Here is a 15668-nt window from a genome sequence, read left to right as displayed (position 1 = left end):
TTTTGCATTAATTACTGCCTCAATGCGGCGTGGCATGGATGCTATCAGCCTGTGGCACTGCTGAGGTGTTATGGAAGACCAAGATGCTTCAATAGCGGCCTTCAGCTCTTCTGCATTGTTTGGTCTCATGTCTCTCATCTTTCTCTTGGCAATGCCCCATAGATTCTCTATGGGGTTCAGGTCAGGCGAGTTTGCTGGCCAGTCAAGCACAGTAATACCATGGTCATTGAACCAGGTTTTGGTACTTTTGGCAGTGTGGGCAGGTGCCAAGTCCTGCTGGAAAATGAAGTCAGCATCTCCATAAAGCTTGTCTGCTGAAGGAAGCATGAAGTGCTCTAAAATGTCCCAGTAGACGGCTGCGTTGACTCTGGACTTAATAAAGCACAGTGGACCAACACCAGCCGATGACATGGCTCCCCAAACCAACACAGACTGTGGAAACTTCACACTGGACTTCAAGCATCTTGGATTGTGTGCCTCTCCATTCTTCCTCCAGACTCTGGGACCTTGGTTTCCAAATGAGATGCAAAATTTGCTCTCATCAGAAAAGAGGACTTTGGACCACTGAGCAACAGACCAGTTCTTTTTTTCTTTAGCCCAGGTAAGACGTTTGACATTTGAAGCCCATGTCCAGGACCCGTCTGTGTGTGGTGGCTCTTGATGCAGTAACTCCAGCCTCAGTCCACTCCTTGTGAAGCTCCCCACACATTTGAATGGCCTTTTCCTGACAATCCTCTCCAGGCTACGGTCATCCCTGCTGCTTGTGCACCTTTTTCTTCCACACTTTTCCCTTCCACTTAACTTTCTATTAATGTGCTTTGATACAGCACTTTGAGAACATCCAACTTCTTTTGCAATTACCTTTTGAGGCTTTCCCTCCTTGTGGAGGGTGTCAATGATGGTTTTCTGCACAACTGTCAGGTCAGCAGTCTTCCCCATGATTGTGAATTCAACTGAACCAGACAGAGAGACCATTTAAAGGCTCAGGAACCCTTTGCAGGTGTTTAGCTGATTAGAGTGTGACACTTTGAGCCTACAATACTGAACCTTTTCACAATATTCAAATTTTCTGAGATTCTGAATTTGGGGTTTTCATATGCTGTAAACCATAATCATCAAAATTATATCAAATAAAGGCTTGAAATATCTTACTTTGCTTGTAATGAGTCTATATAATATATTAGTTTCACCTTTTAAGTTGAATTACTGAAATTAATGAACTTTTGCACGATATTCTAATTTTTCGAGTTTCACCTGTATGGCTCATTGTGTATGACACCACAGAGACTCTTCGCAATCCACGCACAATTTACCAGATGCCCCATTGAGAGCGAGAACCACTTATCGCGACCATGAGTAGGTTAACCCATGTGACTCTACCCTCTTGAGTTTGGCTGGAGTCAAACTCAAACTCGTGACTCCTGGGGTAGAAGTCAGCGTCAATACTTGCTGTGCTACCCAGGCCCCTCGAAAATTACTCTTAATTCTTTCTTATTTTTATGAAATTTTCATGGATGAGGCCTTATGAAACACCTGAAAATGAAACAAACATTGATCTAATCAAACAAGGGTCTAACTCAGAAATTCTGAATAAGGGTTCATTTACATTTGAACATGTAGGTACAAGGTGGAAAAATTGGTGTACCCTGTTATGTAAATTAAAGTGATAATTTCTTTTAACCAGGTCTCTATGAAATTTTGATTTGGTAAAATTCTCAATTGTTCAGTCTATTTAAAAAAAAAATTGATGTTTTTTGTTTGTAGGATCAAGGTTAATGTTTTAATCCAGCTCACATGTCTCTTTTGTATCTTCAAGACAACCAACTATTAGGAAGTAATTTCCCAAACCTTGACATCAGAGGCGGCCAAAACCAAAGAGGTAAACTTCCTCAGCAAGGTAGGAAATAAGATGTATGAGATGCATTCTTCTGATTTAAATAGTACATTAAGAATAATTTTGTCTTATTGTCATGTTTGTTGTGTATATAAATGAATGCATTATTCTCTACAGCCAGTCTCACAGCATGAATCTGGGGACGGGAGGAATATAATAGAAAATACTATGAATGACTGGACAGAGTCAGCTCACCTCTACACACACCTGTTGCTGAGGTGAGTAACCTCAAGTAAAAAGAAGTCATTTTGGCCAGAGAAATCAGAAAAGTCTGTGGAACTAATTTTTAGTAATTCTATGATTGGCTTTTCTTTTCCTGTGCCAGCCATGTCTGAAAAGGGCAAGGCAGTAGACCAAAGCAGAAGAGGAGTACGAGCAGCACCTCCAGATATCTGAAAGTACCTTGAAAGCCCAGCAGTCAATAGAAAGGTCTGTTTCCTCCTCAGTGGGTCATGGCCAGACTTCAAGCTGCAGAATCTGATAACTCAAATAAACACAACCTCAGCACTACCTCCTGGATACTTTTAGCATACTACCTTGTTTTGTTCATTTAACAAAATGTAAGACATTTGTTTTTAAGTTTATATGGAAATGGGTCACTTTTAAAGACCATGTAATTGTTTATTAAACTTTGAAATTACAAGCCCATATGCCACTTGCATAATTAGTGTTCTTTAGATTTAACAGGTTCAAATGCTATTTTTGTGTTTTTGGCTGTTAGTATTAATATTTGGGAACCTATCCACGGGACTTTCTTCTAATTAGGCCACCATCTCATTATGCTAATAAGACCAATCATAATTTAGTATAGAAATAAATGCAAGAAAGATGTCCAGTCAAAATTCAGTTTACAAATATTACCATGATGTTGGTAAGATTTTGAATGCTGAACATTGACAATTCAATGTCCTCCCCTTCAACCACATGTAATGCCAATTTTCACAGTCTAATTGATTAAAGTCCCTTTTTTCTTGTTGAATGTCACATTACTCTGATAAGCCACATTACAGAAGTAAAATGGTTTGGGAATGCCATTTAATGTGGACTGAAAAGTGTAAATAACAAAATTAGCACCAAAACAAAAAGAAAGAAATAAGTGCAAAAAGTTTGAATGGAATGTTTGATTTAATCTTGACACATTAAGCCTACGGACTCAAAGTCGGTCTCAAATACCATACAATCTTTATTTTAGCAGCTGCTGATACAAATAAATTATGGCAGGCTCTCATCCAAATCTAGTGAACACAAGTTAGAGTCTATATATTTATTCTCATTTAACAAAAACTGGGTGGAAATAGAATCATGTAGCCCACCTGTGCAAAAGGATTCCTAATAGGATTTGGCATGTTTAAGTCCACCATGCTATCTTGAAACAACTAAATGGCAACTTGGTTGTCAACAGTAGCTGAACCATTTTTATGGCAACAGTGACTTGATTATCATATTGCATGGGGACTGAAAATAAACACTACCCTCTAAAAATGTAGTGCTTAAAATTACAAAAATTTGTACATCTTAATTACATGATGGAATATGTAACAGTGTATTTTGTATGGATTATTCTAGGCATTTTCTCATATAGCTTTCTGTATAGGAACAAACTGATCACCAGCTGCTCTCATCTTCCCAGTTGAGGTCATCATCATCCCAACCTTTTGCTTCAGTCTGTGAAAAACAAAACAATTGTTCAGCTAATCCTTCAGTTAAACCATTATTCAGCATAAAAATGAGTACATATGTTGGTAATAGTAATGAGTCATTCTTTCAATAATACGGATTCCCAAAACCTTTTGTCCAATGAAGACAAAAAGTAATTCAGCAGATTGCACGCACAAACAACTATTTCTGGCCAATTCAATAATTTAGAGCGGAGCATAAATGGTCTGCACTTACAGGTGAAACTCGAAAAATTAGAATATCGTGCAAAAGTTCATTAATTTCAGTAATTCAACTTAAAAGGTGAAACTAATATATTATATAGACTCATTACAAGCAAAGTAAGATATTTCAAGCCTTTATTTGATATAATTTTGATGATTATGGCTTACAGCTTATGAAAACCCCAAATTCAGAATCTCAGAATATTAGAATATTACATGAAATCAATAAAAAAAAGGATTTTAAATACAGAAATGTCGGCCCTCTGAAAAGTATAATCATGCATATGTACTCAGTACTTGGTTTGGGCCCCTTTTGCATTAATTACTGCCTCAATGCGGCGTGGCATGGATGCTATCAGCCTGTGGCACTGCTGAGGTGTTATGGAAGACCAAGATGCTTCAATAGCGGCCTTCAGCTCTTCTGCATTGTTTGGTCTCATGTCTCTCATCTTTCTCTTAGTAATGCCCCATAGATTCTCTATGGGGTTCAGGTCAGGCGAGTTTGCTGGCCAACCAAGCACAGTAATACCATGGTCATTGAACCAGGTTTTGGTACTTTTGGCAGTGTGGGCAGGTGCCAAGTCCTGCTGGAAAATGAAGTCAGCATCTCCATAAAGCTTGTCTGCTGAAGGAAGCATGAAGTGCTCTAAAATGTCCCGGTAGACGGCTGCGTTGACTCTGGACTTAATAAAGCACAGTGGACCAACACCAGCTGATGACATGGCTCCCCAAACCAACACAGACTGTGGAAACTTCACACTGGACTTCAAGCATCTTGGATTGTGTGCCTCTCCATTCTTCCTCCAGACTCTGGGACCTTGGTTTCCAAATGAGATGCAAAATTTGCTCTCATCAGAAAAGAGGACTTTGGACCACTGAGCAACAGACCAGTTCTTTTTTCTTTAGCCCAGGTAAGACGTTTGACATTTGAAGCCCATGTCCAGGACCCGTCTGTGTGTGGTGGCTCTTGATGCAGTAACTCCAGCCTCAGTCCACTCCTTGTGAAGCTCCCCACACATTTGAATGGCCTTTTCCTGACAATCCTCTCCAGGCTACGGTCATCCCTGCTGCTTGTGCACCTTTTTCTTCCACACTTTTCCCTTCCACTTAACTTTCTATTAATGTGCTTTGATACAGCACTTTGAGAACATCCAACTTCTTTTGCAATTACCTTTTGAGGCTTTCCCTCCTTGTGGAGGGTGTCAATGATGGTTTTCTGCACAACTGTCAGGTCAGCAGTCTTCCCCATGATTGTGAATTCAACTGAACCAGACTGAGAGACCATTTAAAGGCTCAGGAACCCTTTGCAGGTGTTTAGCTGATTAGAGTGTGACACTTTGAGCCTACAATACTGAACCTTTTCACAATATTCTAATTTTCTGAGATTCTGAATTTGGGGTTTTCATAAGCTGTAAGCCATAATCATCAAAATTATATCAAATAAAGGCTTGAAATATCTTACTTTGCTTGTAATGAGTCTATATAATATATTAGTTTCACCTTTTAAGTTGAATTACTGAAATTAATGAACTTTTGCACGATATTCTAATTTTTCGAGTTTCACCTGTATATAACGCTTATTTAACCTTAGCGGTTTTCAAAGCACTTTACACTGTGAACTCATTCACACACCAATGACGGCAGAGCTGCCATGAAAGGCGCTAGCTTGCCATTGGGAGCAACTTGGGGTTCAGTGTCTTGCCCAAGGACACTTCGGCATGTGGAGTCGTGTGGGCTGGGAATCAAACCACCAACCCTGCGATTAGTGGCCAACCCGCTCTACCACCTGAGCCACAGCTGCCCCATGCATAACTATTTATGCTCAATTTCATTTCAGAAATTTACATTACATTTTAAGGTTATTCATTTTTTTTAAATACCCTGATACTGTACGTCCAGGATTTCCATGACCATGGCGACCCTGAATATTTTTTAAGATAATCCTTCAGTTTTGCTCTGCAGACCAAATGAGTAGTGAAACAGACAATCAAACTAACCTCAGTCATATCAGCTGCAGCAAACTTGGCAGATAGACTCAGAGTGTCTATCGATGGGTCTGGTGTGAAGTGTCCCAGTGGTCTATCCATGATGCGTTCACTGACTGAGCTTTCCACAGGGAGCAGAATAGATGAGAAAGACATTTTTATATCTGGGACCATGTCAGCAAAGAAGTCTAGCTCTGGATCTTGCTCTGGTTTCTTTTTCACTACAATGGTGAACTCCTCCCCAAGACCACCAGCTCCACTGCTTTGGATTGTGTTTTTTGGCTCGGGCTCTGATGCTAAGCTAAGGGTGTCAGTTGCCTGGTTCCAACCTGTGTCCCATGAGGTATGGTTATTTTCTGGAGCACTTTTCACACTAGAGTTCAGTTTCAATGCTTTAGTTTGTCTTTGAGGTCCTGTGCTAGGTTCAGACAAAGATAATGCAGTGGTTTGTGTTGATGTCTTTGGTACAGGATTGGTGGGCGATTGGTCTGAGATCACTTCTGAGTCCTCGAAATCATCCCAGGGTTCCTCGCTCTCATCTCCATTGGCAGCTTGTATTGCAGCGTTGCTCTGCCCTGGGATGTCTGTGGTCTGAATGCTGATCTGGACTGATTGACTTCTATCTTTCTCCAACTCTTCAGTGTCACTCCAGTTAGGCCAGTCTTCATCGGGTCTTACCGCTCTGTTGGTCTTTGTACTGTCACCAGCCTGCTTGTCCAAACTAAAGCCATTCAGTGGAAATGTCCTGCCAAGGACTGGGGAGAGTACTTGATTCAGAAGGATTGCACATTAAAAAACAACAATATACCACTTAGGTGCATATAAATGTCTGAGACAAGACAAATCCAACCTTTTAAAATGATCACTGCTAATCTTTATTGTAGAATACCTGCTCTCTCTGCAATGGTGTGCTTGAAAGTGGTCTTTTCAGTTGATTGTAGAGATGACATGTTCTCTAGAACCACCTTTTTGTCCTCTGGGCCCTTATGGAGAAAATTCAGGATCTTTGGTGGTTGTGAGATATGAGGGTGTGATGGTCCAACAATATGCACAGGCGATGCTGCAGAGGAAAGAGTTGCATTTTATATGTGCACATATAAACAGTGGGATAAATCCACTTATTTAAAAAATGTTTTTTGTTTTATTACACATTTTTATTATCAGCATGACAATTTGAGTCAAAAGTTTAATTGAAAAATGTGCAAGAATTTTTCTCAGTATTTGGCATGTCCCCATTTTGCTTTTAATGACAGCATGAGCTGCAAACAAGGAAATCTGACCTTTTGTACAAAGGTGTTAGCATGGTCAGTTGAATTGAATATCTGCCACTTTTAGACAAATGTGTAGAGAATTGTACAAAGCATACCAAACTGACAAGCATATATATATATATATATATATATATATATATATATATATACACACACACACACACACAATTAACAGGGACTCTCCCAATAATAATGCATTAACAGACAGTGCCTTACTCTCTGGGGTGACCTCTGTGGACTTTGTGAAGTTCGGCTTCGTCCATTTAAATACTTTTGTCCTCTGCCCACCAACAACTACTTGGGCACCCAGCAACGGAACCAGCACAGCCAGGCTTTGTAGTGTCATGGCAACGAGTGAGTCATTTGTATCTCTCATTCCCAGTAAAACCTGCAAGATAAAGCAAGGGAAACAACTCTGAAATGATCACATTTTAGTTATCATCTGAAAAACATTCTGCATTTACTCACTAAACATTAGTGGAAAGAATTCAGTATTACTAAGCAGTTGATCGGAATACAGAATTCTCACAGTACCTGAGGAAGAATCTGGTTTTTGAGTTCTTCATGAGAAAAGAACTCAACGTAGATGTGAATGTGGGAGAGGAGAACAATCCTGACATGTTCCTCGTTCACCTTATAGAGCTTAAGAAGCTGAGGAACCACGCATCTCTGATACAGAGAGACAGACAGCAGACACTCCTCACTGGCGCTTACACCAGAGTCTGTCCATCAGAAAATGGAGAGACCACATCAACACAGAAAGATTTGAATAAAATTCAGATTTTGTTTTTTTAGAAGAAATTCTCAGCTCTGAAGGTCCACACAATGCAAGTGAATGGGTACCAAAACTTTGAAGCTCCAAAAGCACATAAAGGCAGCATAAAAGTAATCCATCTGACTCCAGTGGTTAAATCCATATCTTCAGAAACGATATACGTAAGTGTAGGTGAGAAACAGATCAATATTTAAGTCCTTCTTTACTTTACATTCATCTTGTTTTATTTTGGCAGATTCGTATTCTCACCTGTTTCTTGCCCACACCTATCATTTTGCTTATGTAAATATATATTTAATCATTTTTGCAGTCTTACGGATTACTTTTATGCTGCATTTGTGCTTTTTGGCGGCTTCTTTTCTTAGTTATTCACTTGTATTGTATGTAGCAGCACAGCTAAAATATTGTTCTAAAAATCTTTGTTTGTGTTTAATAGAAGAAAGTCATACACATCTCGTATGGCATGAGGTTAAATCAATAATGAGAAAATGTTTATTTTTGGGTGAACTATTCCTTTAAGTTTTTATTTGATGATCTTTCCTTATATTGTGAGTCAAGATTATAAGACTTTTTGTAAGCATGTCTGAATTAAAATCATTAGCAAAACACCACAGATTTTTAAGTTTGACTAATTTCCATGAATTAGTTCAAACTGTTTCAACGAATCGATTCAACAATTCACATATTGCTGTTTGTTACTGGGTATTGCCCTTTGTGATGAGGATGAGGGCATGACCGGGCCGTGAGGAGGCATGACTGGCGCTAAATCAGCTGATCAGTAGGACAACGAGATAAAGGGGAGCCGGAGACGCCAGTTCGAGAGAGACGCATGCAGCTGTGCTGCATGTGTGTGTGTGTTTGTTTTATGTTGAGTTTGACATTAAACCTAACGTTTACTGTTCAGCCGGTTTCCGCCTCCTCCTTACCCATCCTTTACTTGTTACAGTGGTGCCAAAACCCGGGAGGGAGGAGGAATGCCTTGCCACTGCCGTCCGCCAGAGCAGCAGCCGCGGCCATCTGCCCTGGGACGGAGGGGACGTTGCCGGCCGCCGAGAGCCAGAGGAACCGCTGTAGTCCGCTGAGAAGGGGAGGAGCGGTTCCATCTGCCAGGGATCGGAGGGCTCGCTACCATCCACCGGGGGAGGAGCGAGCTGTCATCTGCCAGGGGGCAGAGGAGCGGTTGAAGTCCGGGCGACAGTGAGTCCGGGGACTGGTGGGCAATTATTTCTCTCTCTCTCTCTCTCTCTCTCTGTGTGTGTGTCCCACTCGTCCTTTCCCTCTCCACACGCCTCCCCTAGTCTCTCCCCCAGGTTCCCAGGAGGTAGGGTGGACCACCAGCTTACAGATCAGCTGGAAGGGAAGTGTCTCCCCTCCACAGATGGGAGTGGTAAGTCAGTCTGCCACAGGCGGGGGAGGAGTGTGAAGAGGAGGAGGGCATGGCCGGGCCTTAAGGGTGCACGGTCGGTGCTGAATCAGCTGATCAACAAGAGGAGGAGAGCCTTAGACGGTGGTTCGAGAGGGAGTGAGACGCACGCGGCTGTGCATGTGGGTGTGTTTAAGTTTGTTTTTTGTTGGTTTTTGCCTCCTCCTTTCCATCAATCCCTTTACAATGTCATACAACGTCATACAAAGTCCAGTAATCATAAAAAGAAAGTGAAATCAAAACATCACCAATTTTCCTAGGTACACCTGGACACAGTTGTTGTTGGTTATTGGCAGATAGGATGTTCCAAAATTCTTGAAGAATTTGGCACAGTTCTTTTTAAGGTGTCTCAATAGCTTTGGTTTCTTCATGTAATCCCAAACTGTCTCAGTGTTCAGTGGACATCTGTTGCAGGGCTCCCTGTTCTTCCATTCTATTCTATTTGCAAAAGCAATGTTTGGGTGTCTAAAATGTATTTCTAAATGTATTTCCTATTGACACACTAAAGCTGAAGATATAAATAACCATCTTAAGACAAATTTGTTTTTGTTAATGAAGACTTTTGCACAGTACTGTGTATTGAATGTTGTCAAAAAGCTAAAAATATCTTGAGATATTTTCTATTAGTTGTAATGTCCAGCTCTAAATGTTTAGTGATTGGCACTACCTTGTTTAGGCTGTAAGAGGTGAGGAAGGAAGCTTTTCACAGCCATGGGTTCAGCAAACACCAGAGAATTTAGCAGTTTAGGAGCCAGACGGGTAGCAATTAATTCCTCTGGGAGGTTCTGAACTCTATCCAAAAGAAACCTGCACAAACAAACAGCACAAGTATTTTAATAACTACATGTTACCCTTCTAGAGTAATAAAAAGAAATGCATTAGAGAGGGAAGCTTACTTAAAAAATTCATTTTTCTCCTCCTCCGTTTTCAGGGTCAAATTCTTCAAAAAATTCATGATATCCAGGAAGTCATTTCTAAAAGAGTTAAATATTGCAAAGTTAATAATATGTATTCCAACCCTGTTTAAACTTAATGTAAGTTAAAAGTGAAGTGTGTAATTTCTGCAACATTAATGGAAACCCCAAAATAATGATTGTTTTTAAACCGGTTTCATGAACAAGGCCTGTGTCTAACATTCATTGGGTCAAACGGATACTCCTGCATCAATTTTGGGCTACTGGTTTGTATTTACACTTTTCGTGAAAATCAACCCGCACCTGGTTTACGTAAAGTTGTTTACATATTAAGATGGAAAAGGAAGAAGAATTTTAACATCGAAATACACACTTCAGCATTAAATGAACATTTGTCAAATGAATGTTGATTTAAAAACAGTCTTTACCTTGAATTACCAGAAAAAATATATTTTCTAAGGTAGATTTCTCAAAAGAAATTTGAGGCAAACCTGAAAAATTTATGAGTCAGCAAACTGCTGAGAGACGGGCGAGACATTGGGTCAGGGGTCAAGAGGCTGACCTGCAGCGTGTTCTTTAGACTCTCCAACAAATCATCTGAGACTGAGACAGAAAGTTTGGGTGGAGGACCCGGTTTTGAAAATGGGGAACAGACATGGAAAAACTAAATGTTACACATAAGAAAGAGAAGCAATGGAAAACATACCACCATTTAGCAAGTAATAGTGAGTGAAAAAAACGATAGCACACAGACAGCAGCACATAAGGTTTTATTACGGCTCTGCTCCAAGAAAAAACAACATAAAAGCCAAAATGTTGCATCAACATTACAGTCAGTGCTCCTCTGGATCATTTTGTTCTTTGAACATGAAGACCTCATAACCAGCCCTGAATGGAAAACTTGTCTTTACACTGCTACTGATGTGTAATACCATCTTGAATGCTCTTGTCAGTCTATTAACAAGTCTGTTACAATGTCTAAGAAAAACAATTACTCAAGAGTCATAATTCAATAGCAGTAAGGGCTTAGCAACTGCCACCACAGATAAATCGTAGACATGCTCAGCCTGTTTTACATGGGTCTGTTGAATTAAGAGTATTACTAACCATGTCCCGTCAGGAGTGGAAGGAGAGCCTCCACCATCACACCAAATGAAAAAGCGTCTCGGGAGTGGGCTTGCTTGTCGGGAAGTGTTTTGAATCCTTCTAGCTACAAAGAAAACAAAATATTATTACTAGCCACTATGATGTAATTAAAATCAACAGATTAAATGCTGATTTCCCCAACCTTTTCTTCAGGAGGAACGGCACTGTTTTCTCGTACATTATGAACACTTTTGAGAAACTAGAGAGGAAGCCATAGAAATAGTTAGAAAAGAGAACTTTGTTCACAGACATGTTTAAAGAATACAACCATTTTTAAAGAAGTCATGCCAATAAAAATAATATGTTCCTTCATCTTTTGAAAGATTTAAAAATACAGTAAGTTCTAACTAAAAACGTACCATCCAACCCAAAAAGACCAACCAAAAATGGTTAATTCTTCATTCAGAAATATTTGGATTTTTGAACTCATGACCGCCCAAATTTACATGTCAGTGATTTTTTTATCCCCCTTTTCTCCCCAATTTGGAATGCCCAATTTCCACTACATAGTAGGTCCTTGTGGTGGTGTGGTTACTTGCCACAATCTGGGTGGTGGTGAACAAGTCTCAGTTGCCTCCACTTCTGAGACAGTCAATCCACGCATCTTATCACGTGGCTCGATGTGCATGACACCGCAGAGACTCACAGCATGTGGATGCTACTCTCCATGATCCACGCACAATTTACCACACGCCCCATTGAGAGCGAGAACCACTAATCGCGACCACGAGGAGGTTACCCCATGTGACTCTACCCTGCCAAGAAACTGGGCCAATTTGGTTGCTTAGGAGACCAGGCTGGAGTCAGCACGCCCTGAATTCAAACTCACGACTCCAGGAGTGATAGTCAGCGTCAATACTCACTGAGCTACCCAGGCCCCCATTTTTTGCATAGTTTTGTGAATTTGTCACAATGCATTTCAGGGTTTACAATGAGGCTGTTAATGAAGGATGGGGCAATGGCAGCTATAAAGTGTCCAACTGCAAACCTGCAGCCTATGAGTAAACACTGACTACATTTAAATGGACACCAGAAAGCAGCTTATTGAGAGAAAACAGTTTATTGAGAGAAAGCAGTGTTCAAGTTTACATATACTGTATAAGCAGCATAGTCTTTACTTCTGTAAATGCTGCAATGCATGTGTAAATAACAAAACATGGCATCCAAAGAAGACTTAGCCATTTTATTCTCAGTTGCTTTTCTTTATTTCAAGATATTCCTGAGTTGTTGATGTTTTGTTTTCCTTAACTTTCTATTACGATCTGCAGCAGAATAGCGCTGGAATAGTGGGGTTTTCCTCTTATGTAAAACACTAGGATTCCCCCAGTGTATGAGTGGATATACGCTAACTTAAGGGACAGATGATATTTTACAATGGTGAGTATAAATGGTTATAGTTTATGTGATTTTCCCACTGTACTCCCAAAGATGCTGAATTATTTCCATTGTGTTGACTTCTTGTTGTGCTCGACGTTTGTTATTCTGTCTGGTCAAGCACATGCGCACTATTCAAAAACCTGAATCAAGAACCCTGGAATAAACCATACATGTAAACGTAGTCAATGTTGCTCATTTCACATACAAAGACAGACATCTTAAATGCACAGCAGATAAAATCAGCATTGACTGTTTTGGTGCAAAATATTTGACCTGTAGGAATAATATATAATTCCTTTAAGGTATGTAAGTACAGGGCCAATAATTTCACCTCTGGTGTCGCCTCTGAAAACTTGCAGACAGTTTCCATCCCCCCAAGCTTCCAATGACCATCCTCACTGACAAACACTGAGGACATGCACACGTTGTTGTGACTTGATTTGCCCTTAACGAAAAGGGATAAACAAAGTTTATATTATGCCATTGATAAATCAAGTATCTTAATAAAAACCCTCATGTTAACTGTTAACGGACTGTTACCCTGTCATGCAGAAAGACTAGCGCTTGCAGCAGATCGTAGAGGCCTGCACAGATCTCCTCTGGCGTTAGATTTTCTAACAGCCTTTCTAATGGCTGAACTGGCTCTGTCACTAAATGAATACCTCTATCCTGCACTGAGCATGACAGGAAGCGAAGCAGACATGGATGCCTTAATGTCTTCAGGTGCTGTAAGGGAAGGTGAATTAATCAGATTAATTTTTTTTCAACGCACATGACAGGTTGTGTCTGTAACGGAGACATCTGAGTGACTTTTTTTCCATCTAACTTAAATCTTGCAGATCTTGTTATTTTGGTCCACGCCAGCGGTCTCACTTACTACAATACCAGTCAACAGTTTGGCCACATTTTTCTCGTGATCTTATTTTTTTTTATTTTTATAGATAGAAATATATATAGAAATTAGGTTTGTACACAAACATATGACTCACTTAACTTAAGTAAAAAAACACATTTTATGGGTGGGAACTGTTTAAAGACCATCCCAGGTAGATACCTCATGAAAGTTTGCAGAGCTTTAATGTACACAAAGGGTGGCTACATTCAAGAATTAGTTATTTCCTAATTTTGATGACTATTGTTCTAAAATGTGCAAAACAGTAATAATAGGAATGACAGGGTATGCCCAAATTTTTGACTGGTAGCGCATGCCATTGCTGAGGTTATATGTCAGCTGTTCACGTATACCTTGGCAGCTTTATTGACTTTATCTTCACTGTCTTGCTTATGTACAAAAACTGAAGCAGGCTTGCCATCCCGAAGGAGGGCCGAGTACATGGTAAGACCAGAAGGCAGGGTCAGCAACGGCTCTTCCAGCACACAACTTGGCAGGGCACTGCTCTCAGCACCCATCCTTACAGTGCGGGGTTTTCCTCTTAGAACACTGTCCCATGGATAAAACAACATGTAATATGGAGAAATTGCACATTTTGAGTATTCTGTAGTCTTGATATCCATGCATATTACAGACAATATCATAGTTATATAGTACTGTTACGGTGTAAAAATACAGTGACCTTTTGTCTACAACACTGTGTAAAGTATACTGTGTCTTGAAATGATAAACGCCATGCAATATGTCAAGAACCATACATATATGCATGTATATATATGTATGGGCATACGATCTTCACTGTACAAATAGTCAATACTGTCAAGTGTCCTACGCCACAATTTTTTAATCAACGTATCATGACAGAAATTCCTGCCAGGACAAACAAAGCACGTTTATACTGAACTCAAACTGTCTGTTTAATACTTGGTTCTAATTCAGTACACATTTTATATGGTCCTCAAGCTATCGGGAGGATCTTTTTATTTTTGTGTTTGGATGTAATTAATACGTGAGAGCTGGACAGCGAATAGATTACCTCGCAGGGGTAGTAGGAAGCCAATTGACTAGGGAAACCAGTTTTCATTTCCAGCAGAAACCATTATTAAAAAGAAAAATTAACAGCCCCACTTGCGTCTGCTTTCCGTGAACTTCGATCAGGTCTTTGGTGCGGCGAACAAGCGCTCCCAATTCATATTTTTTTCTTCAACAAATTAGTAGTTTTCACATACTGCATCGATCATATATTTTTAACCAAGAACGTTACACTACTTCCTGTTCGCGAGTCATAAACACCGGCTCTTCCTGTTATAGATTTGGACGAAACCATTTCTCTCAGTGTTTGTGTGTGTTATTTTACAAAACTACATTTTAGGTTTACATTTAAGCAACGAAATTCGTTTAAAATATTGTTGTTTTTTTATTCGACGTGGTTGCATATGAAGGTGTTTGAAAGTTAAGTGCATAAATGTAACGGATTAGTATACCGAAATATCGTTAATGGTTTAACCTTCGGTGGTGTGAGATAACGCAGGTCGACGTACTGGGCACGAGTATATTGATTTGATTGTTTAACCCTTTAAACTCTGGTGCAGTTTTGGGCTGCCCAAATTTTTTACACTCGAATTTAAAAGCTCCCCATTTACACGTAGGCTACTTTGAACAAATTGCAAAGATGTTGTCAAAATTTTCAGAGAACCGCCCAATTAAAACAAAAAGAATCCAATTATTCATAAATAATAGAGTTCATGTTTATAATCTTATGATAAACAGATTTTAATGTATTTATTTTTGTCCTAAATTTGTAAACATGTAATTCTGGTTCTGTTTACTCAAACTCACTTTGAAGAGTCTCATTTTATTCCACTAGGTGGCAGAAAGCGCACGAAAAAAACATGTTCTCTCTATCACGTTAAACAGATCTGAAATGTAGGTGGCGCTCTAATGCATTTTATCACTCAGATGTGCTCATCCATAGACATTCAGTCTAATTTTCAGTTTATGCACCACTCTTGTTGTTTCATTGAATATCTCATCCTCTGACTGAACTAGAAGCTCAATCTATGTCTCATAAGAAAACTGAGATCCTCCACTTTAAGTAGAAAACATTTTCT

At 39.8% G+C, this 15668-nt stretch overlaps 1 protein-coding gene across 4 annotated transcripts; it reads right to left on the bottom strand.

Annotated features, from left to right (window-relative positions):
- Positions 1–3009: 3009 nt before the first annotated feature.
- Positions 3010–14855, bottom strand: LOC127622510 (protein-associating with the carboxyl-terminal domain of ezrin-like). 4 transcript variants are annotated; one of them, XM_052096613.1, is made up of 14 exons: positions 14594–14855; positions 13911–14106; positions 13206–13391; positions 12997–13110; positions 11431–11487; positions 11250–11352; positions 10634–10745; positions 10125–10202; positions 9896–10035; positions 7565–7752; positions 7247–7418; positions 6649–6819; positions 5772–6526; positions 3010–3559 (listed from the first exon to the last, which is right to left on the bottom strand). In XM_052096613.1, the coding sequence occupies exons 2-14, from the start codon at positions 14073–14075 to the stop codon at positions 3500–3502; spliced, it is 2301 nt and encodes a 766-aa protein (XP_051952573.1). In that variant the 5' UTR covers positions 14076–14106; positions 14594–14855; the 3' UTR covers positions 3010–3499. The 4 variants fall into 4 exon arrangements, with proteins under 4 accessions (XP_051952573.1, XP_051952570.1, XP_051952572.1 ...); XM_052096610.1 differs by lacking the exon at positions 14594–14855 and having other exon boundaries at positions 13911–14575; XM_052096612.1 differs by lacking the exon at positions 14594–14855 and having other exon boundaries at positions 5772–6514; positions 13911–14575.
- Between the last annotated feature and the right edge of the window lie 813 nt (positions 14856–15668).

Source organism: Xyrauchen texanus, chromosome 28 (genome assembly GCF_025860055.1).
Source record: "Xyrauchen texanus isolate HMW12.3.18 chromosome 28, RBS_HiC_50CHRs, whole genome shotgun sequence".
Classification (NCBI taxonomy): Eukaryota; Metazoa; Chordata; class Actinopteri; order Cypriniformes; family Catostomidae; genus Xyrauchen; species Xyrauchen texanus.
This window is presented reverse-complemented; position numbering and strand designations above follow the sequence as displayed.

Bases quoted from the DNA above. Each gene is read 5' to 3' on its own strand.
- LOC127622510 (XM_052096610.1), bottom strand. From the start codon at position 14,201: ATGATATTGTCTGTAATATGCATGGATATCAAGACTACAGAATACTCA. The intron at 7,419-7,564 runs GTACTGTGAGAA...TTTATCTTGCAG, and splicing joins AAAACCAGATTCTTCCTCAG to GTTTTACTGGGAATGAGAGA. The intron at 6,820-7,246 runs GTAAGGCACTGT...TTTCCTCTGCAG, and splicing joins CACAGAGGTCACCCCAGAGA to CATCGCCTGTGCATATTGTT.